This window comes from Mastacembelus armatus, chromosome 11, assembly GCF_900324485.2.
Source record: "Mastacembelus armatus chromosome 11, fMasArm1.2, whole genome shotgun sequence".
Classification (NCBI taxonomy): Eukaryota; Metazoa; Chordata; class Actinopteri; order Synbranchiformes; family Mastacembelidae; genus Mastacembelus; species Mastacembelus armatus.
This window is the reverse complement of record NC_046643.1, coordinates 8,360,250-8,384,897: the sequence shown is the minus strand read 5'-3', so window position 1 is coordinate 8,384,897 and position 24,648 is coordinate 8,360,250. Positions and strand designations below refer to the sequence as shown.

The 24,648-nt window shown below is 39.3% G+C and overlaps 1 protein-coding gene across 1 annotated transcript in view; it reads left to right on the top strand.

The window, feature by feature from the left end:
- The window catches only part of adgrb2 (adhesion G protein-coupled receptor B2), a 138,668-nt gene that overhangs the window by 94,771 nt on the left and 19,249 nt on the right, over positions 1-24,648 (top strand). The window contains exons 20-32 of the mRNA XM_026300500.1: positions 2,377-2,446; positions 3,782-3,848; positions 7,068-7,153; positions 8,771-8,869; positions 11,496-11,595; positions 12,350-12,421; positions 14,902-14,994; positions 16,005-16,283; positions 18,312-18,351; positions 18,732-18,746; positions 20,495-20,667; positions 20,835-21,551; positions 23,883-23,918. Coding sequence (XP_026156285.1) covers positions 2,377-2,446; positions 3,782-3,848; positions 7,068-7,153; positions 8,771-8,869; positions 11,496-11,595; positions 12,350-12,421; positions 14,902-14,994; positions 16,005-16,283; positions 18,312-18,351; positions 18,732-18,746; positions 20,495-20,667; positions 20,835-21,551; positions 23,883-23,918 — 1,847 coding nt within the window. The remainder of the gene's footprint in view (positions 1-2,376; positions 2,447-3,781; positions 3,849-7,067; positions 7,154-8,770; positions 8,870-11,495; positions 11,596-12,349; positions 12,422-14,901; positions 14,995-16,004; positions 16,284-18,311; positions 18,352-18,731; positions 18,747-20,494; positions 20,668-20,834; positions 21,552-23,882; positions 23,919-24,648) is intronic.

Sequence of the window (24,648 nt, the reverse complement as noted above, 5' to 3'; positions counted from 1 at the left end):
CAGAAAATGACACAGTGAAAGTCACAATATTTACTTATATAAACATGGTGATGTAGGAATTACTAGAAAGGGTTTTTGGTGAACTACTATAGAACTTACTGTAAGTGGAGAGCTACCCCACAGACAGTAATACATACAATACAATACAATAGTAAAAACCTTTGTCTGAAGCCTTATCAATGGACTCCTTATTAATATAATTATCATACTGTGATGGTATCTTGGCTTAGCCAATGCAATGCTGACAAAAAATAACATTAGCTGAAGTTACGACTGCATGTCAAATAGATTATGCTGCTTATTTAACATAACTGATTGACCAACAGAAGTGTTATGATTATGTTATTTTATCTTAATATCAACATTAATTTAATTAATCATCATCAACAACACCATGGCATAGCACATGCACTATCTCTCTGCTCCCTGCCTGCGAGTCCCAGTTATCATGGAGCCAGTCCATGCTTATAGCTTCAGCTACTCCTACTCACACTCAGCTCGTGCTCACTGTGTCCTTCCTCAGCCTCCCTGTAACGCCTGCGGCAGCGGCCATGATCGGCTACCTCTCCCTCTTCAAGTTCCACCTGTTGTTTATTTCTGCACATTTTGTGGCACCTGGCTTTAGATTTTGGTCCACAACTTCTCCACACCACTTTTTTATTTTATTTGTTCTGACACTCTTACATATATATTTTTTGCTCTGAGGGTGCATGTACACTGTATGTGCCTTTCAGACTCTCGAGTATCAAAGGAGCATTCACTGTAACGTTTACCCTGCTGTTGCACCTAATATTAACCACCCCTGTGTAACAGAGTATTTTCAGCATAGCAAATGAAGACACATTATGAACTGGGTGTTGAATTGAACTACTGTTGTGTGACATAACTTGGTAAGCAGAAATACAAGTATTCTGTTTTCACAACAAAATGTTACATTATGTGGGAGGGAAGTTGCCTTAGACTTAATAACCTTCATTTGCTCTATTCTAATTTAGCTCTTTTTTTTCCTTTTTGCTTTTTCATACAATCTTTTTATACAATTATTTTCTGCTCCAAGGACTCCATTTCCCACAAGACTTTCATCACAGCTCATACATACCCATGCTATACATACATACCCTCAACCTCCATGCCGCTATTATTCTGGCCTCTCAATGTACTACAACCTGATACAACAAAAACAAAAAACTAAGCAATATGAAGCATCTTCCCTGGTAAGATGCTTTGAGATAGCTCATGAAATGAAACCCATAACACACACATACACATACACACACACACACACAAACACAAACACACGCACCGTCTGTTCATTTCACTTGATATTGATCCCACCAGTCTATAATCTGCCAAGTCACTGATGCCCTTACCTGATACAGAGAAGGGAGAATGTATAGATGTTGTACAGTCACAGACAGAGAGAGATACTGACACCGTGTGTGTGAGTGTGCACGCACGTACGTTTGTGTGTGACAGCTACACTTACCGATGCCCATGAAATGCATGAAACAGTTGAGCAGAGTGGAGAGGATCAAAAGCTTATCCTTCTCACGTCCATTTTGCAATTTTCTCCCCAAATTATGTGATTGAAATCAGTTGCCATGGAAACAGGAGATTTTGGGGTGTGACTGCATTAGATTAGCAGTAGAAGTCTGTATGCCTGACATATACGTATAGGTGTGTGTTTACCATATTATATCAGTAAATGCTGGATTGATGTTGTTTTCTAATTGAAACTTTTCTCATGCTGGTTAGTGGACTACCATGGCTCCTCACCATCTTATTTGTTAATGTTAATGTGACTTTTTCTAATTGCTTTTCATTTGCAGCCATAATCACAGCTTTGTTAATTACATGAATATTTCAGAGCCAAGCTCATTACGGGCCCAGCATATTTCCTTCTTTTTTGGCACACACTCTGTGACTCTCACTCTCTTTCTCTCTCATTTACAGACAGGCATACCCACACGCAGACATACACAAATTGCTTGATTTAGCTAATTAATGCATGACTTATTGACCACTACAAGCTATACTGCACAGTTTCATAAGCTCTTTTCAATCTTATGTGATCCCACCTTGCACGTGTTGCATTTGTAGTCACCTGCAAGATCTGCAAATGAACAGTCAAGATGTCAGACCTTTGTGTCAAATAGCCCATGCAGCTCATATATGCTTACCTGTAGAGCGGTTAGTTTGTTTCAGTCATATATGCACATGTTACAAACTATTGCATGGCTGCTTAGCATTTGAATAGGAAAAACTATATGGAGCTCCTCAGTCTGGAGAAGCTTATTTGTCTGACATGCATGAGTGTCTGCATAAGACCTCCTTTTATCCTTTCCTAACTCTTTTCATCTTTCTCTCTGTCTGCAGGTCTTCCGGCCCTCGTTGTAGCGGTGTCAGTGGGTTTCACCAGAGCAAGAGGTTATGGCACAGCCAGCTAGTGAGTACTGCATCTTTACTCTCCAGTACCAGTTTTTACTTCTGAATTCTGTTTGGGTGGGCTGGAGGTACAGCACCATCCATTTCCGTTATTGCCAACCACTTATGTAGTGTTTGGCAATAGTTCACATAGTTTTTCATTGAATATATGGAAACAGCTGAATGTATAAATCCTGTATGTACATAATAGTCCTTTTTTCCTGTATTTCTCTATGTATCTAATTTCAACACGTTTTCACAGGGATACCTGTGCCAGCATGCATTTAGCAAAATGTTGAATGCATTTTGGTATAAACATTTATGAAGGAAACAGGTGTGCTTCCCCTGTGCTGAAAATTCTGATATATATATTACAAAAGAATCACCTCATATGAATATTATATACACTTATTTGGCTTGACAGACCTGCTAACACATTTCAGCATACAGCCTTCTTCAAATCACACATTCATGCTAATTGTAAGACAGGCTGTGGAAAGTCTACTTGACATTAACGCCCATGTGTTTCTCTATAACTTTAAATAGCCAGGTAGTCATTTAACTTAGGAGCAGAAGCCGATCCTACCTCACACTGACCAACAGGCAGGACATTACAGGGCTGACATACACAGACAAACACATTCACACCTATGGATAATACAGACTTGTCAGCAAGCCTAATCTGTGTGTCTTTGGACTGTGGGAGGAAGAAGGGGAACCTGGAGAAAACCCACACAGACACAGGGACAGATGGATGGAAACACTGTGAAAGATTCGTAATCTTATTCAAGAATTTTCAACAATCAGGTGGCACATGTAAAGCTTTCACTTGTTTTGTTTACACATAAACATAATATTTGAAAATACTATTGATGTGTTTGCCATTAAACAAGAAAAGCACACAAAAAGGTCTGTTAACACTCAATGGTGTAATTTATTCAATGAAAACACAGCACATATTTGTTCTCTCTCACTTTACTTAACACATCATTAATATAAAGGCCGTGCGTTTTTTCCATCGTTAGCTTTCTCATTATTGAGCTGCAATTAAGACAACAGAGGGATTTCAGTATGCTGTGATGACATCACTGGAGGACACACTGAAGCTCATTAAGCCTCAGCAGTTTTCACACCAAATGAAATTTCACACGGCCATTTACAGTTTGAGGATATGTTTTAGGTAATGTACATAATCAATTTGCTCCCTACTGAGAACAGTATTTACAGAAACAGAGAAATGACTGCTTTATCCTTTGCTAAGAACATTCAAGTGAATGTGATACTTACTGAAATTTAATCTGAAAGACATGAGTCATTTTTTTACACATGCAAACATTTCCCTGTTCTTTTTCTCTAGCTGCTGGTTATCCTTGGAGGGCGGACTGCTTTATGCCTTTGTTGGGCCTGCTGCTGTCATTGTATTGGTGAGTCTCTCTTAATATAACTTTCCCTCATTTTCCCTCACTTTCCTCCAGACTGAGTTCACTGGTCACGTTGCAGATTTGACAAATGTTTAGTTACCTCCAAAACTCAGAGCTTTAAGGCAGCTACCTATTGACATCTAAGGATTTTCCTTTTTGCCTTCACTCCTATGTACATACACCAGTGGGTGTGCATGACAAAATGATAAGATGAGCATTTTGATTCTTCTACCTTACCAGCCAAATATTTCACTTTTAAAGTATGAGTCACGACTATTTCATTTTTGTAAAAATGAGAAATACATATATTTTTAACATAAATACAACTAACAATCATAGTACCATATTGTTAATTTGTTTAATTGCTCTATATTGGTCCACAGTAAAATTGAATGCATTGATTGCATCTCAGTGGTGTTTTAATTATCTGTTGTTGTGTACTGTTGTATGTGGGTTTTTCTGGGATTAGCTAATTTCTCCTAAATGAATTGCTGGTCGTATATTTCTACTGCTCAGCTTAATAAGTCTGGATGGGGTGCTGAATTTTGGTTTGGTAATTGCTGCCACTGCTGCAGGTATAGTTGTTTGTGCTCATGTGTTAGGACTTTCTGTTACTTGTACACCTCCTGCATAGTGCGTAACAGCAAGGACACATGGCCCAGTGTCAGAGGTTTTCATACTGATATGCATGTTTCTGAAGTAATGTCCTAATATTTGGGATGCAAATGAATACAGGACCATACAATAATAAAAATTCATGATTATAATGTAATAATGGTTTCCAATGGTAACATTATTACTAGTTAGAAAACGCTGCATAGAAACCAATAATGAATGTTTGCCTCTAAGAGAAAATATTTATTATTCATTTAATGAAATTGTGTGACTTGCAGGTTTAGGCTCACCATTCTGTGAAAAGCCACATAAAATGTTAATGTAAAACCAAGGGACATTTATCTTTATTAATTGCCTTTTTGGTGTCTTGTGTTTTTTGGTAAGTTTCCATCTTTACTCTGTTCCTGCCGTCACAATGCCAGTGTACAGTCAACGGCCCAGCTGCTATGTGATGGTCCCTGTCCCCCAGTGTTGTTGATGGGGCCCCACTCTAACAAACAGCTGTAATGAGAGTGGGACACTGGGCAGAGAAACATAGACCTTCCCACAGGACTCTCCTCTAATTAATGAACCTGGCCTTGGGCAAATAGCAGAGCAGGATGACGCTGACTCATAGAGCTGGGGCCAGACATGACTGGCATGACAATAGTGTGCTCACAATCTGGCACATTGTAGGTAGTTGTCAGTATGTACATGAGAGGGAAGAAGATCAGAGAGAGAGCAATAGGGTTTTAAAGGCAGCAAGATATAGTATTTCATAGATGTAGCAAAGAAATAGGCTTCAGCAGCTTTTGCTAAATTTGCAGAACTGAAAATTTAACTGGCTACATGGAAGTCTGACTTTAACTACTCAGCTACTGAGCTCTTTGCTTAGGATTTAAAACAGATGTGTACAGAATATATAAAATATTTTCCATTTGCTAGAAGCTTCTTTTAGTAACAGAGGAATCCAGGCAGACATTCAGATTAGGACACATTAGGATAAGAGCTGGAATGCATTGCATACACACTATAAACATTTACTAGACTGTGAATGTTATTTTTGCTAATACACCTCACCACTGATATCCATTTGAACACAAACAGATAAAAAACAGAGACACTATGGAGAAAAACTAGGAGGATAAGAGAAAGTGCGGTAGAATGCTGAAAATGAGGATTATGAGGAACATATCACCAGTGTAGAAAATCTCCCAGATGGGCGGCGTTCATGGAACAAAAGGTCTGCTTGTGGCAAGCTTTGGCTCAGATTTGTGAGTGCATGTGTCTAATAGAATCTGTATCACTGGGTCACTATGGCCAGATGTTTGGCAGGGTCCTCATTAGTAAGAGAAGCCAGGATCAGAAGCAATCAGTTATATATATATATATATATATATATATATATATATACATATATATATATATATATATATATATATATATATATATATATATATATATATATATATATATATATATATATATATATATATATATATACATATATACATATATATATATATATATATACACCACTATTTAGTGTAATATTAATTACTGGAGGTTCTCTGGTTTGTATTAAGTGCAGCACTTTACCTAAAAGCGACGTTTATGCCAACTAATGCAACTGGGCATGCAGCAATGCACTGGCAGCAATAGCAGTGAAAAAGACTGGTACATGAATAAAATATTTTTAAAAATGATTTTGGTTTGTTAGGCCTCAAGGTGAGAATCCCTGACTGCAAATATACACTTTTACAAGAAAACTCTACAGAATACTTTCATAATTGGCACATCATTTCTTCCTGGACACACTGGACAGATTGCTGCACATTAGCATTACATTTACTGCCAACAATTTCAAACCTTATTTTTACCTTTCAAACCTTATTGTACCTTATTTTTCTTAAAATGGTACATTTTCTCAGTTTAAACATTTGATATGTTTTCTATGTTCTATTGTGAATAAAATATGAGTTTATGATGTTTTTATGTAGATTTTACACAGCAGCCCAACTTTTTTGGAATTGGGTTTTTAAATTTTAAACCATTTTCCAAATCTGATTGCACCATAAGGGATTTATGCCTCCATTCCTAGAACATTGTAAGAAGTAATGTTTATGATAGGAGAGTTTTGCATTACATTACATGGTTAGATTTAAGACAATTTTAATACATCTAATTTTCAAAATACTTTATATGTCCCTTAGTCAAAGCACAGCACCTGTTTGAGCAACATGCACAGATATACAGTACATGCAGTGCTAAGATGCTGAGATATCAAGTGTTTAGCGATTGTGTCCCACTTGGTCTTCAGGTATTTGAAACAATCGTTTCTTCATTATGTCAAACATTATTGATTCAAAACTGTAACTGTAAGTAATAGCTGGGTAGAAGAAAAACTGTGTATAACCTCTCTGAGACAAGCTAAAGAGATGTCAGCCTGGGAAAACTGACAACAAACGCACTGCCACTTTCAGCTTTGTGTCTCTGGGACAATTAAAAAGTCATCTTCAATCAACTGAAACGTTAAGAAACGAATACAAGACAAACTGTTATATACAGAGCACAAAACTGAATCCCTTTTGGCAACCCTGCTCTAACACTCCTCTGTGTCTCTCGCAGGTGAATATGCTTATTGGAATCGTGGTGTTTAACAAGCTCATGTCAAGAGATGGCATCTCAGACAAATCTAAAAAGCAGCGTGCAGGGTAAGTCAACTTATAGACACTTGCAGAATACACACACCGTTATCATCCATCTGCACATTTCTTTCTTGGAACTGGCTACATAAATTTGCTGCATTAGAGAAGTTTTAGCCTCAGTACGACAAACTTGGGGAGACATTTTAATGGCAACTACTCAAACTTCTTTCGGGCATCTCTGAATAGATACCTACATGCACACCTGTGCCTCCAATAAAAATAATCAAAAATTATAATCTAATTTAGCAACAGAATGACAAGACATCTGTTATATTATGTTGCTCTGCAAAATCTATCAGAATTTCACCATACAAACACTTCCCATCTAGTTTTTGCAGTTTTATGTGACATAGATGAATATGGCAGATATGAAAATCAATGGCAGATGGAAACCTAATTGCATACTGTAAACACCAGGATTATGTGGATGAAACCTTATGCACTATTGAAATCCTGTAAGATTTCTCTCCATTACATTACTTCTGTTGAAGCACTTGGCAGTTATTCATCATCTTAACTAATCCAGCAACTGGAGATTTCATCAGATCTCACAGTAACGTTCAAATTCTCATTTCCATACCTATTGATTTAACTGTTTTATCTCTCGCTTTTTCTCTTTCATACTTTTTCTCTCTCTCATTACACTCCCTCCAGTGTCTGTCTCAAATTGACTGACCAGATCGATCATTTGTGTATAGCTACAAGGGTTACATATAGATCCACTCTCCGGAGAGTTGATTAGCTTTTGTTTCCTGGTGATGCAACTGACATTAAACCACACATACACCCTTGGTTTTTTTTTTTTTATAAGAAAGTCACTGCTGTTACCCAAGTATTAAGCACATTTCCTTTCAGATTCTCAGTAATGTGTAAATAGAAGGAAGCACACACTAAGCGCTCCCACACACAGTTGATGGTTGTGTTACTAACAGGACAGGCTGTCATTAGCGTAATGTATTTCTTTATGAAGCCATGGGGACATGGCTGGCACTAAGGCAATGAGCTGTGATGGGATGCTAATGTAGCATAGCCCGTGCATGGCCCCATCATTCTGCGATACATATACACACACAAACATACACACATGCTGTTTCTCTCCATCTGAGTAGTCAACTGTAAGTAAACAAGTCTTTTCCTTCTCTCTCACCTTAATAAAGCTTCATTTTGCAGTCACATGTACAGATGAATAACACACAAACCTGATTATACTGGCAGTGGAATAAGATGCTTGGCGGTTTTCCTGTCTGTGTCATTGTAAACTGTTAAACCACATGACTTTGCTGTAACATTGCAATGTTTGTCTCTCATGTTCTCTCTACTTATTCTAAATCAGTCTTCGTATTCTGAATGTTTTTCATTGCTGCTATTTTTTAAGATCTGGTTTTAATTTGCCTTTCTTTCTTTTCTCCCTCCCCTCCACCTTTTTTTCTTTTCCCCTCCCTCTCTTTTTTGTGTCCACCTTTTCTCTTTTTTTTTCTTCTTTTGGTTCTTTTGCAACTGTGACACCTGCACATTTACCTGTTGTCATAACTGGAACTTGTTTCCACACATCCCCCACCCTGCTCCCCTCTGTCCTTCCCACATGGTCGTGTGTATATGTGCATGTGTGCACATGTCCTAAAGTGTCCCAGCGGAGGCGCGTAGCCGACTGCTCCTGAAATGCTCCAAGTGTGGCGTGATCTCGAGCACCGCTCTGTCCAGCTCGACTGCCAGCAGTGCCATGTTAGTCCATCTTCATCTCTCTTTTTTCCTCTCTCTGTGTCTCCATCATTCGTTCTCTCCTCCATCCTTATCCTCTCTAGCTGTCGGTAATGATGCTGGACAGCATACAGACTTGTCTGGAAGAAAGAAAAAAAAAAACACAATGAAAGGAAAAACAAGCACTTCAAGCCACCACTGTTTAATGAGAACATGATCCAAGCAGATTTTTCATACAGAACAAACCTGACCTGTGTCACCCTGTTTTTATAGCACAGGATTGTATCAGGGTAGTACAGTGTCAGGAAGGCTGTTATAGTGTTGGTGTCAGATATATTATAATAATTGACTTTGTGGACTACATTACCTTTAACACTTCATTTAAGATACTCAAATCTAATTAGATAATGGAACAATGGAATTAAATTAAATATATAATGTCCCAGTGGCATTTATGTGTTGAAATTGTAGCTGCCGGTACCTAATTCTGTCTCATATAAAGGACTAAAAGTCAGGATACCTTGGCCTCAGTTTTGCATTCATTGATTTGTATTTTAGTCTATTTCTAAAAAAAAATCTCCCACCTGTTTAGTAATGCTTTATGTTTAACTGTGTGTGTCGCCACAGTCAAGTAGCTACAGGTCATGTTTGAGTTATTAAGAAAAAAATCTACGAAATTGTGTAGTTGTGACGTTCCTTAGCCGAGCCGATAATTTGAGTCTGTGGACATTTGTCACAGGTTTCCCCCACTCTCTTTGACTTTATTTTAATCAGTCCTAACTTTGAACTGCCAGTCGGCCAGCTTCATTTCATTAGTTTAATCAGTTATTTCTGTGTTTCTAACCGGTATGATGATAAACAAGTAAAACACACTCCAAGACGTTCCACTTAAAAAGATATTTCTACTGAAATTCCACAAACCAGGCAGGTGAAATAAAGATAAATACATAAAAGTTAAATAAAAAGACTATAAAAAGATTCAGTATCACACACTTTCTGTCTAATCAAGAATTAATGAAGTGATAAATAACTATTTTTTAAGAAGGTTTAAAGGATATTCATATCAATTTATTTGCTACTTTTTTAATTGCTATGTAATGTCCTAGTTTTTATCTTAAAGCCAGAGAACACTCACTTACAATTAGTAGCAAGTTGCACTGGTCTTACACACAGTAAATACAGGCTCATTTTTAGGAAAATCTAAGGACATTTCCCAGGAAATGATTTTGGAAAAGTGTTCTGTTTGAAGCAGACACTCTGTTTATAGTTGGAGCATGGTTAGATGCTATGATTGAAGGGCAATGGGATGAGACTCCCTATTTGCAGTCACAAATTTGTATTATCTTTTTGTTGTCACTGGTCCCACACATGTCCATTACTGACTTTATGTTTCATTCAAATTTCCTGCTTTCACATTTGTCCAAATCTCTCTGAATACACGTAGAGTCTGTTAGACTTGGTAATTTATATTCAAATTACTCCACTTCTTCTTGCTGCTTGCAGTGTATTATCTGGTTGAAAGGTCATTCAAATAATCTGCTTACAGAAATCCTCATTGTTAAGCCATAACCAAACAGGATATGCCAAATTTAGCTTACATGTTATACTATCTAGTACTACACACTCCTTAATTCTGTAGCTGTGTCTTATATTAAGCCTGGTCTACTTTTACCCAAGTGTCCTGATAAAGGCTATTACTTGGGAATTTCTTTCTAGGATGAAATAGCCACCGTTTGAAATTTGTGACAAAGCAATTCTGGGCTTTTCACACATTTTTTTCTCCCAAATGACTTTGTAGCAGTTTGAAATATAACTGCTCATTAAAAAATACTTACTATGTACAGCAAGGTGCAACTGCAGTGTTAGTGCTTTTTATTTTTTATTTTTACACAGGATGCAGGTTGCTATTGTTGCTGTACTGAACTGTATTGCTCTTTAAACTCCTTACATGCCTTAGATCCTCTACAAGGACATGCATACTTTATATTTTTCAGTGTAACCAGCTAAACCTGTCCATCTGTCAGACTGATGGCTATAAAACCATGAATATGTGCTCAAACAGCATGAACATTTTAAATTGGTGTGGACCACACAGAGGCTTACTCCTCAAAAGCCCCTGTGTCAGTACTTGTCAATGCCCCTTCTTCTCCCTCCCTGTTGGATCTCTGCCTATCATTTCATAGCCCGCAAGCATGACACTTAGTGAGCATCTACCATGTAATTCTGAGCAATTGTCAGTCTCAACTATCTACATGATTACACATCATCCTTCACATCTCAGTTGGAATATTAACTCTACAAACCTCAGTGTGACACTCAGCTGTAAATTGCCCACCACTGAACCTATGACTGATGTGTGTCGTGTGTGGGTGGGTGTGTATGCGCCTTCTGGTGTTACTCACCACCATGTAAATCACAAAACTTTAGGGGGGGGTGACTTGGTTAAGTAGCAGTTATGGTCATGTCAAATCCCTGCAAGAGAGAAAAACAAATATGTATGTGTACATGTGCATGCATGTGTGTATGAGAGAGAGAAGTGGTGTAATATGACTTAGTAGACCTGGCCTGTCTGGTTTGAGACTGAATCCCTTGTTCCTTCTTCTCTCCTCTCCTCTACCCCTGTTCTTGCCTCCTTTTTGTTCTCTGACAGGGCCTCTCTGTGGAGTTCCTGTGTGGTTCTTCCTCTGTTAGCATTGACCTGGATGTCAGCAGTGCTGGCCATAACCGACCGACGCTCCACACTCTTCCAGGTGATATGTCTCACAACATCAACAGACATTCACATAGTGAGACTAACACACTCCTGTGACCCATCATCATAGGAAAGCAGCTATAAAAAGTTGTAAAGAGAAAGCACTGACATTTTATCTCATTTCTCCGTAAAATAGATTGAGCCTTGAATGATTAATAGAGAACAGTCCGAAGAAATAACAGAGTACACATTAAACTGTGTTAAATAATGAGCAGACTAATGTATAAATTTGAGTGGTCATGAGTCGTAACAGTCTGTGAATTAAAGTATAAATGACTGATGATTTATTACAAATAAACATGACTCAAGTGACTGATTTCTGTCAGTTTCTCTACTAACTATATTTTAATAGTAACGAAGGATAATACAGCGGTTCCCACAGTTTCCCCCACCTCAAAAAGCCCTTCACATGATCTCATATCTTATATTACTATCCATGTACTTTTGAAATGTATCACAACAAAAGATAAAAGCATCAAACTTATATTTCCATTAAAAGTTGTGACAGTCTCTCACAGTTGTTGGTTGTCATGGTAACAGAAGACATGTTTTCTGACACCTGGGTTTTCCAGATGAACCAGAGGAATAGTGTGTAAAATTATGAAATCAGTGATGCAAAGATTTGCCACTGAAAACTGAGCTTAAAAAAATGCTGAGACATCTCAGGTCTTAACATTTAGCCTGTAATAATCAACTGCAGTAATTTAACAATATGTGACAGATGACAATCAGATATGACTTTTCTGCTCCAGGTCCTCTTTGCCGTCTTCGACTCTGTCCAAGGTTTTGTCATTATCACCGTCCACTGTGCCATGCGCCGAGAGGTGAGTCCAGTTTTAGCGAAGCAGCTTCGTGAATCCTGCGCGTGCAATGCTTCCTCTCATAATGCTATGATAATGCTGTATTGCCCATCTGATCCAAGGCTGCTTTAAGGAGCTTACTTAAGATGCTGTAAGGAATAAGACGATAAGTCCCTAACTAATACCCCTTAGTGCCTATTTTCCACAGGCTTTACTGTGCCCCAGGGATGCTAAATTATAAACTCATTATGCACATACATGTATTCATGCCCTTGAGACAGACATTTACACACATCAACACATACACACACACTCTCATTTTCCTGTGCAGTAATTCCAAATTGCGCTAGTTGCAATTAGCAGATTTACAATGTCATCAGTTTTCCATAACTGTAAATATGTCTCGTGTTGCTGATGCATGTTCACCATAGACTGCCTAACCTATGTCAAAGAGATCATTATGATACTGAATGCACTGCGTAGTGTAAGTGAATTTTTTAAATGCTGGGAATGCTTAGCTGGCATTAAATCAATATCACAAAAGCAGCAGGGATCAGGGTGCAGTAAATCCAGGAATTATTTATTGTAAATGTATGAAAATCCCCCTGAAAGAGACTGAGTGTAAATCCTTTGTACTGTAGCTACAGAAAGGTGGGAGTGCCAAATGTGGGGGGGGGGGGGTAGCAAGGAGGAGAATGATGAAGTTTTAACAGTGAAGAAGATGAGAGAAGTACAAAATATGATATTATATGAACTAAACTCCATAAGTCTTACATCCACACCCACTGTTTATTTCACTTATGTGACTTTCACTGTGACTACACAGTCCTTAAACTCAAAAAACTAAATGCAGCATGAATATTATTAGGATGAGTCATTTCATCTTAGATGCTTGATTGTGTTTATCTGAACCAGAGTAAAGAAATGAGGAGCTAAATGAAATGGAAGAGAAGATGGAGGCAGAGAGAGAAGACAATGAAACCATCCCAAAGAAAAGGTTCTTTAGGGAGCTGGGGATGTTCCTGTTGTTACTGCTCTCAACAGCTGAATGACAAGGAAAACATAGCTGTAGGAAGTGGAACCTGTTGATTCCAGATTTGGCAAAATAGATGAAAGTGATTGCAGTGGTGTAGCTACAATAAATGATTTTGTGGTGCTTTTCAACATTTCAGCAGGGTTTTTATTTCACAGTGAGAATTACAACATGTGGATCACACTAGCAATAAACAGTATTACGGGTTACATTCCTGCTATCAGACAAAATTACAATGATAGCCAAGAGAAAATGTTACATGAGTGTTGGATAATTATCTCCAGGTAAAAATACCTGTTACCTGTATATAGTTTATGTGAAATATGGCAGTTTGAAATAAACCAGAATTATCATTTAAATAAGGACAGAAGAAAGGGAGGAAAGATAATGGAAGAAAAAAAGCAGAGGGTGATGGAGAGAGTTGTATGGACCCAATGGCTTTTCACTTTGAAGTCAAAATGAGCTACGCTGGGTGCGACGCACACACACACAAATGGAGAATGGGGAACAAATGCCACTAATGATGAGTATGGACATAAAGAGAAGAGACAGGCGGAAGGAAACAATGGAGGCAATAACATATCCCATGCAGTATTAATCAGCCATGGATGCTACTCCAATCCACTCCATTTGTAGCAGCATACACACACACACACACACACACACACACACACACGCACACAGATGAGACCACCCAGCAAGAGGGAAGATGCCCTCCTTTGCTCTTGCACCACTTCTTACATGAGCACTCTTGTTTCCACCCATGAGATTCTTATGGGATTTGACAGCAGCAACATTGAGAAATGATGTTGCTTCTCAGCCAGTAACCAGGATATCTATAATACAGAGCCTGACGGGGGAAAGAATCTCTGAGTTGGCTGTAAAACATAATGCACAAGGATCCATTTGATCTGAGCTGTGTTACAAGAACCGGTCCTTTAACAGAGGGCTGGCGTGTGTGTGTGTGTTTGCTTAGATACCTTATGTGGGCGGATAAAGAAAAATAATATGACACTGGTAATTCACAGGGGTAAGAACATCTATATACTGCGCTGTTGGTTTTAATTAGGACTATGCACCACTGATCTCCCAAGGCTCAAATAGACCACTTTGTAATACTGTTGTGGTATTGCTGTGTGCTTTATATACCACTCCAACGTCTGTTATATAAGCTGAAAAGTGAGCTATTCTGTGAAGAATATGGTGTTTCCATTTACTTTGCCATTTTCACGTAATTTAGTATTCACTGAACATCTGTAATTTCAGTGATAAAGTGAAGAATATAAACTGTCTGAGCAGTGATTTCCCCATGCTGCAACATTTGCCAAACTAACTTAAGTAAAAGTTCCTACACTAACTTATTTCCTTTGCATTACCCAATCCTCTCCCTCATCATTCTCCCCCTACCCTCGCTCCTTTCCTCTCTGTATTCATCCTTCCTCTCCCTCATCCTTTTTACTCCTCCCTTCAGGTGCAGGATGCAGTGCGCTGTCGGATGGGGGGATGTAAGGACGACAGCGAAAACTCACCAGACTCCTGCAAGAATGGACAGGTGCAGATCATGGTGAATAGCATTCCATTTCATCCCACATTGCAATCCACTAGCCTTGGACTAACATTAAACCAAGCTGAAGATTTTCATAAGCTTCGAATCCAATAGACTGTCCATCAATAAGGGCTCATGCTCATACATGGCTCTCTCTCTTTTTTTTGCGCTTAACCATGTTTTCCTGAAGAAGAATTTATAATCGTTTATTAATTATGCATTTTCACCTTATGTTTCATTCCTCATACAAATGCATATTCACTCTCAAGCTGAAACTAACTTCCTAAAGTGTCATATCAAGACAAAAAAAAGCTGTCAACAAATGCCATTAATGAATAATATCCTGCTAAAATTAAAATCAATACATTTTTCCACATTCTTGTTGTCGCTGTACAGTACATGTTCCCAATGTGGGTAATAGTGTGATAAATCATATAGACTTGAACTACCTTGCCAATGTCAGTACGGTCACACTACTGCTATTAGAGCATGAGCGACTCTCACATCTCTATTCCCTTTATTTCTCCCTCAGACCTGTTTGCGGTAACGATTATGAGTTCCTGAACGCCCCTGTGAGGTTATCAGGATTAAACTTTGGAGCCATTATTCTGTTTAGGGAACTCATTATGACATATTCTCTGTCTGTTTTCATAATCGAGAGGAGCAATTGCACTCTAACTCTGCTTATTTAAAGTTTGGTTAAAGATTTCTTGTCTACATATGTACAGATTTTAATCATGCACATATCTATTGAAAATTTGTACAAATCCCCCTGAGAACATTAATTGTTATGGATAATTTCACTAGTTATAGCAGTATCTTAATTACAGCAAACACTTGGCATTTAAAAGCATCATAAATATATAAGTTTTGTAGCTACAATATCTTGGAAAAATTTAATCAAAACCATCTCTGCAAAAATTATATATTCTGTGATCAAATCTCAGTGCTCTCCTCCAGAACGCTGCTTGTGTCCTCCTCTAACATTTTAACTTGATGTTTTCCATTAATTTCTTTGATATCATCAGAAGTGTCCAAATGTGAGCTACTGTGGGCAGCAGTGTGGCTCTCTGCGTTATGGCACAACCTCGTGCCTGTTGGGTTGCCACTTGCAGCCCCTCCCACCATCGTGCCACCAGGCGTGCCAGCAAGGCTGTTATCACGGTCTGCCCTGCAGCAACCACAACCCCGGGCTAGACCACCCCCACGCCCTCAGCCACGCACATGAGCATAACCCCATTCTGAACAATACGCACAACCACGCCCATAACCATAACCACGGCCACAACCACGGCGGCAGCCAAACAGTATGTCACCTGTAGAAAACACATGGTAGTCAAGTTCATAGAGTGAGAAAGGTGCAATCTGTAAAACAATATTATATAAGCGAAATATGCTTATTTGACAGACTCCATTCTCAAAAACATGGCAAAAATAAAGCAAGTGAAAGCAGTTGGTTAGCTTTGCTTAGTTAGCACAAAAAGTGGAAAAATGGAAACAGCTAGCCAGCATTTCCAAGAGTACAACTTTTTTTCTACAAATTAAGCAAATACAATATAATCCATCCAGCCATTATCTATACCTGCTTAGTCCTATTTAGGGTCACAGGGATCAGCTGAAGCCTATCCCAGCTCTCTTTGGGTGAAAGGCAGGGGTCCACCCTGGACAGGTCACCAGTCCATCACAGGGCCAAATACAATATAATGTTTTAGGAAACTACAGGCTGAGCCAGGGTAGCTGTTCACCTTGTTTCCAGTGTTCATGCTAAGTGAAGCTAAGAAGCCGCTGCTGGAAGCCTCATGTTTACACTACAGAGAATACTCTGTACACTCTTATTGACTAATTCCCAGTTTAAAATAAATAAACTATTAATTTAACTGAAAAAGTCATTGTTTTGATTACATATTGCACCGTTACAATAGCTGTAGATGTATACTGTAGTAAAGTGAGCAAAATGTATTTTTATATGTATCAGTTTTTCATTGATTTACTGTATGACTGTTCCTTTTCTACAAAATGTTTATTCAGTCAGTAGGGTTTATTCATCAGGACTGTTTTCCCTTATGATCTTTTTAGTTGATGTTGATGACTCACTGTACTTAACCTGTGAGGCTGTTGCAGAGAGAGAGAGTGGTTGATGGGTAAAATAAAAATGATTTGTTTTTTCTCAATTTGGATATGAGAGAGACTGAGAAAGAGAGAGCAGTTTCATTCATATCCTCATTCGTTCATTTAGTAGAGGCCCATTTACGGTGCTGCGGGTGATTTGCGTACTAAGAGCTTTTCCGCTCCTCTGAGACCTTTCCACGTTCTCTCCTTCTCTCTTTCAATTTTTCATTTCCTCCCTTCCTCTTCGCCTCTGTGGCATGCCTACTGTCTACGATCTGTACTGTAGTTTATTATCCAAACAAAGGCTTTTGTAAGTGAATCCCTTCGAGGAAAGGAGGAGGCTATATGGCGAGAGAACGGAAGACCACAACTGCATAGCAATGAGCTTCCCTTTTCCTAAAAGTTTAGGAAAACTTAAGCTCAGCCATTCTTCTTCATTCAACGTGCTGCCTTATAGCTTTGAGAGTGCTAATTTGCTTCAAGGAGCACTACATCATCTCAGTCCCAGACCGAAGAAAATGCACATAATTTTTGGTTATGCCTGAAACACATTCTCTACATAAAATCTGAATATTCTGTGCAGGTTACTGTGTTATGTGAATGTTTGTATATTGTTCACAGATGTGAATGAGCTGTAAAACCTTTGTATTCTTACATTGTAGATTTATTCCCAGAAACTTTCCCTCCTACTGTAGAAGCCTGTGAGGTTTTGTTTCAACTGGAACAGCAGATAATACTTTTGCTGTTTTGTAAATTTCTTTCCTTGTTTCAATTCGAATGACAGCAAGGTGACTGATGAAGCATAGAGTAGCTTTACCTACATGGCAAAACTCACCGGCGTTCTGCTCATCTCACTCGAAGTCTGTATTTGGATCTGCTGCTGTGAACCGATACACATCATGTGCAGTGCAGCCCGAGAGTGTGCCATCCTCTGTTCTTTCAACTGATGGCTTTGGACAAATTCATATTAAAAAAATAATAAAACTGATCAGGCTATGACTTAAGGCAACTTTTTTTTCTTGCTCGTAGAGGACATTACTAATTAACTGAGTTGGAAGGTATCGCCATGGTAACAGATCCTTTCTGCATTTAAGTCACTGGATACAGCTTAACCATTCAAGATCCAATCACCTACTGGACCTATTTTACTACTAATGTGCAGTAGTTCATGTAGGTGCACACACTCATTGTATTTTCTCTCTTCCCACCTTGCTTCTCTTTCTTAGACTGATTTTGAGAAGGATGTGGACTTGGCATGTCAAACAGGTGAGCTCTTCTTTCCACTTGATTCCTCTTTCCCTCTGTCTCTCTACATTTGAAGCTCCCTGCTGTGCATGTTGATGAAATGACAGGAAATTACATGTCACATCTCTACACAGTTGCGCACAAATTATTATGAGTTATCAATCACACTGATTCTGCCCAGTAAGTGTTCAGCCAGCATATGCTTGGAAGTGACTGTTTAATTCTGCATGATAAAACGCTCCTGCAGTGTGATCAGACCTGTTTCACTCACCTGTGATGATGGGGGTGTGTGTCTTTGTGTTTGTGTGTATGTGTCTCACAGTTAAATTGTGTACAAATGTACCACACTGTGTTGTGCTTTGAAATATTAACATAGTCACTTTCCCCCTCCACCCTTGCAGAGAGAGGACACCCATGTAAGTTTTTCACTCCACTGACCTACCTAACACTGCCTGGTTCTTTCACAGCCTTTAATTATTTCTATAGACGAATCCAGATTGTAATTATTAACAAACCATTACTGCAGTGGCAGCTTGATTTACATAGTGTATAATACGGTGATGTACAATAAACATTTGCATGTTCTAAATAAAGTCATCAAATCCTATGAATGTGACTCAAACAATGTCTATAATCTAAAAAAACTGCAGGTTCTGGCTGCTCCAAAAGCCCCATGTTTCCCTGTTTAATTTTTCAAATAAAAATTAAGTTGGGAATCAATAGTTCTTTGGTTTCTAAGAAATCTGCACCACTGAAGTACAGTATCAACTGTGACAGGTCCTCTCTCCACTATTTAGGGTCTTGGTCTCAAAGAGAACCCCGTTGCAAGACTTTGTAGTTTATGTTGAGATCATTTGTTGTAAAGTGGTGTTTTATCAAAATGCACTATTGTCAATAGGTAGTTTTCTTAAGTAATTGATGGTGCATATAGATTGGTCACTCTGCCCCCATATTAATGGCACTGCAGAGCACAGCACGTACAACAGCCACTGGATTCGTCTATAGGCCTGTTTTCTGGGCTTCCACTGTTGGATGCAGATGTGATTGGTCAGATTTCCAACAACCTGTTCAGTCATTTCACATCAATTTGCACCAATGGGATGGTAAAACAGAGAAAATGCTTGGTTCTGTACTCAGCCAGTGCTCAGACTCAAGAGGATCCAGCTTCAATTTTTGATCAAGCATATAGTCTGACATTTCATCACATCAATGTAGTTCAATTGAATATGGTCTGAGCAACAAGCCTTTGTCTAGAATTGGCACTAGAATTGGATTATGGAGCCACAGAGTAAATATTCTTTCATCTGATGGTGACAGAATGAGCATGATGTCCAGCATGAACTTCCAGATGGTTTGATTTGAGAAAATAGATTGTTAGTTGTAATTCAGCATCATCTTTCATCAACATGTCATAGCTAATTTTCAAATAGGTATTCTCGAAATGTTCAGCATCTATCTATTCTTGAGCAACATGCATGAAAGGTATCCTAAACCAACTGTAAGTGTTGTAATGCTGTCTTTTAGTTATTGCATTACCAAATAAATACATGTTCTCATGTATTTAAATAAATGTATCCATATGTGTCAAATTACATAAATACACACAGACTCAAGTAATAGTAATAAGCTGTTGAGCGGGTTATGGCACAGAAATCAGTAGCGAGGGAATTTGGCTCCATTTCATTGAAGGCACACATTTTGCACTAATGATCTCGTTTCAAGTTATTAAAAAATCCTGGCTTGTCAGCAAATGTGGAAAGATGAAGCAAAACCTAAGGTTCCAGTGTCAGAGACAAACTCATCTTAGCTACTGTGAACCACATAGGCCCAAAATGAGAAGTGAAACCTTTCTATGGAGATTGAATCTGTCTCACTGCAACATCAAAGCTCCAAACAAACCTCGAGGTCAATGCCTAAATTGTCAACTGTCAACGTTCTTCTTTTTGGCATAATATAACGTCTTGTCCATTCAGATTTCATTCCCCTTTTTTATCCCATATATTTTGTGTGCCCTTTTTTTTAACCACACTTACAATTTTTTCACCTCTCCTTTTTTTTCTCCTCTTTCACCAACTACTCCTACTCTGGTATTCCTATCATTTGCCTGTTCATCACTCTCTTCCTGGCTCCCTGGCTTCTTGTGTCTCCTACATCTTCCCTCTAGTCATTTTCAAGGAGGTGAACACCTGTAACCCTGCCACCATCACTGGGACCCTTTCCCGCATCTCCCTGGATGATGAGGACGATCCCAAACTCGCAGCCCATCAGGAGGGAGGAGTTGGAGTCAACTTCAGCTCCCTCCCTGGGAATATCCCGCCACCCAATCTTATCGTGCAGGTGGAGGATTAAAGTTTACTTTACTCTGACTGACAAACTGGATGACTAGTGTTCTGTGTAAATTCTATACAAAAAAAAAAAAAAGATTTAGAGTCTGCTGTCAAACTGTCTTACTATTAAAAATTCATATGTGGCAGCTGAATCTTTGTTTTGTTTTTTTCGCAAAGGTTCCACCCCTAGGAGGCCTCAATGAGTTAAGTGAGACACCCCTAAAGAAGGAGGTGAATGTGGATCAGCAGAGGCAGCAGGGGCAGCAACGCAGTGGTGCTCCAATCTACCTGTGCACTGAGAGTGGCCTGGGCTGGGCACGACCTCCAGCTTCCTCCAATAATTCCCAAGATGGAAGTGCTGGAAGCGGAGGAAGTGGGGGAGGAGGAGGAGGAAGTAGTGGAGGAGGGGAGGGTGACTACATGGTCTTACCTCGTAGGACGGTCAGTCTCAAACCTCCAGCGCCCTCCTCCCAAGGAGGAGGCCTGGGACTGGGGGGCGAGGACAAGCCTCTCAACATTACGGTAGAAGATCCTCCCTTCCCTCCCCCTCCGTCTCCCCTGAGCCTCCACCCAGCTGAGAGTGAGGCCTACCCAGCAGATTTTGTGCCATCTAGTGTGGGTGACATGAACATCACCATGAACCTCAACCGCTCCTATGGGACAATCAAAACCATGCCCCATGGGCACGGCCACATGATGGCTCAGGGTGGTCTTGTACATTCACATGGAGGACACATGCACACCCACGGGCATTCACTCCAGCTGAAGCCTGGCCAGAGGCCATCTGTCAGACAGATTCTGACAGGGGGAACTACAGTGGAGAGAACCAGGACCCTGCCACGCAACCTGGGCAGCACCAATGCCAACACCAGCATCTCAGCAGGATCCCTGGAGGTGGGTGAGAGGTTGAGGAATGAGGAGAGAAATGGTCTCCCGGTGGTGGCGAAGTTTCTTCACTGCTTTCACCTTTCACCTGAGCCAATGGTTTAAAGCTATGAATGTGGCAATGGTGTGGCTGTATAAGTCACCTGGTGAATTGAGTGGGAGGACATGCTTGGAAGAAAAGGTCCAGTTACTTAACATGGCTTTCTCTTAGTATGCATGTAAAGCTCTTTAACAAATATCTAAATAGCTTAAATCACATATCTGTGACTACAAAATGATCTGGGAATAAGTCAGTCAGTGTAGTGTGTAATATCTCTACAATTCCATTAGTGTTGCTTGCTAACAAGTTAAGCAATTTCTGATACACATGGTCTTGATAATAGCAGTTATGTGTGTTAAAGTCTTCTGTAACAACTGCCCTTATTTGCATCTGAGTAGGATTTGTTGCTTCTGATTGAGACAAAGCATTGAAACATTACTCACATATGGACACCTTCTTCTTAGTTTACTTTGTGTGTGTGTGTGTGAATGAGTGTGTAAGTGAATGTGTGGGATACCTCCACCTAATCATACAAAGTGGCACATCAGAGGGACTGAGACAGACAGGATCAGAGGAAATACCCCTGGTAAAAGTCTCTCAGCCCACCTTAATTTTACTCTCACACACATGTACATACACACAAAAACAAAAACGTGATAACATGCATGCATTAACACACACTAACACACACACTGGTTCATCTCCCATGTTTGCTGATTCACAAGGTTGATCAAAGACACTTCTGAATGACACTTTTTACTGAAAATGCAGATGCTTCATTAATGGCTGAGAACGTTAAGGACGAGTCTTTAGAAGTCGCTGTCAGAAGAGCTACAACTGAGTTCATGAATACAAAAAAAAAAAAAAAAATCTGCAGAGAAACCTGTGGGATGTAATTTACTGCTATAATTTCACCCTGTTTGAATATGCTTGATTTGGAGATGGATATCAGAGCGTGTCTCCCAAGATTAAATCACAGCAGTATGTTACTCCCCCGATTCGAACATGGTGATGCATAATGGAGGAGTCATGTGAAGGCACTCACAGTGTTCATTTCACTGTTGATTTTAGTTAGAGGTTTGTAAATTTTACACAAAATGATCTAGTCAAAGCAAAACAGTTCACAGGGTATGTTATCCTGTAATCATGCTATAGAAAAAATTGGAGAGAGTATTGAAAATTAATTAGTATCAACACTGTTGGCTGTTGAGATTGGGTTATGACATAATTACAACACTGAATAGAAGGAAACAAATGAAAAATAGTGTGTGGCTCTGGTTATTTGGTGATTATTTCTATTATACCATATATACTATTATACCATCATAACAGAAAATCACAGGAAGGAAGGATTTGTTATTTTGTATGAGTGAGTTGATGACTGCTTCTAGTGTCTCCCCACCAAAACATGCAGTATACTGCACATGTATATGCATGTTGCATGTCTACCATATTACAAAGCAAACTCAATCACGGAATTTCTCTGTTTAAGGTAAGGATCCCTCTATAGTCCAGTAGTGTTGTGTTATCTAAGCAGTGATGGGTGATTTCACAGTATGAATTGAAAATTTCAGGGAGAAACTTACCTCTATCTGTTTGCATTGCTTTACCTTTTAAAACCTTGGCTACCATAACATCGGATCAGCAACTCTGCCCTTCCAGACAATGAATACAGCTTTTAACTAACTGTGGAGAGCAGCTCCTCTCCCTGCCAAATGAAAATCTGGCAGGCAGCGAGAGCCAGATAGGAAGTCAGAGATGGAATGTAATGCAATGCAATGTCAGGACCAGATGAGTTGGAAATGTCTGCAGCTGTTAAATTGGTGGCTTGTGTGCCACTCACTATAGCTACAGAGTCATTTAAGAGGAGAGCAACGAGGTCCAAACAAGATTAGAAGATGGAAACCATATCTCATATGTTTGCTGCAGCGCCTTTAATCCCAATGTCTCCAACAAATTCTCCAAAAATAGCAAAAAGGATGATTAATGCCAGGGTTGTAATGATTGTATTTGGGAGTATGTGAGCCGAGAAATTATTATTTAATTCTAATTCTGGGTTTTTCCACTTCACTAATCTCATTCCGCGGAAATAGACTGAATAATTTGCATTTTGCTTTGACATTTGTAAGAATATCTGGATCATGTTGAGCAGCCAGTGCACATTAGCCTTTCTCTTGTTACTGAACAATGGCTCTGAGAGATCCACAAAGAGATTGAGATAAAGAGGTCTAACTTTCAGTGATGGTCGAGGGGTGGTCATTGATGCTTTTTTCTCTCCCCCTGCCCCCCTCCTCTTCCAGAGGAAAAGAGTACGGTACTCTGAGCTGGACTTCGAGGTAAGATCTCGGACCTCATCCCCTGTCATCAGCCTGTTTCTGCTTTCTTGTGCTTCTGCCAGGACTTAACGCACAGAGGAGCAAAAAGCATTGCTAAACCCCTCCCTCCACACCTGTGTCTCCCTTGCGTTTAAAACTATGAATTGTGTCAGGCCTACCTTACATAGCATGCTGTTTCTGCAACAATGGACTTAAAACTCTCAACCCTTACCTGTCTTAGTGAAACAATCTGTGTGTCAATTTACCATAACATCATGGAAACAAAAAACATCATACAAACATGTGCAGTTAAACCAAATTATGCTGTCAGAATATTGCAGGCGTCCTGGTTGAAGAAACAGCAAGGTAGACTGCTTTTTGTGTCTGAATGAATACCAGTAATTCAATTCTGGGTTGATACGTATGTGGCCATAGTTGATTGGCTTGTTATATCTGTTGGAACGACATGGGTTGGCAGTGTGTGAGTATGTTTGTGTTAGAATGACTTGGATGTCCTGTGAATCTCCAGTCTCTGATAGAGTAAGAAAATACAGCACCTCTCTTTGCATCGCTGCTCTTTTTGTGACAATACAGTTTCATTATGACTATAAAGACTGGACATTCACCTTGTAGACATATAGATTAGTTAGAAGGGATGTGTGGTGAACAGCTACTAACAGTGACTATGGCTGATCATTTTACTTACTCTATCTAGCAAATTTACAGGACAATCATTAGTGGCTGCTGCATG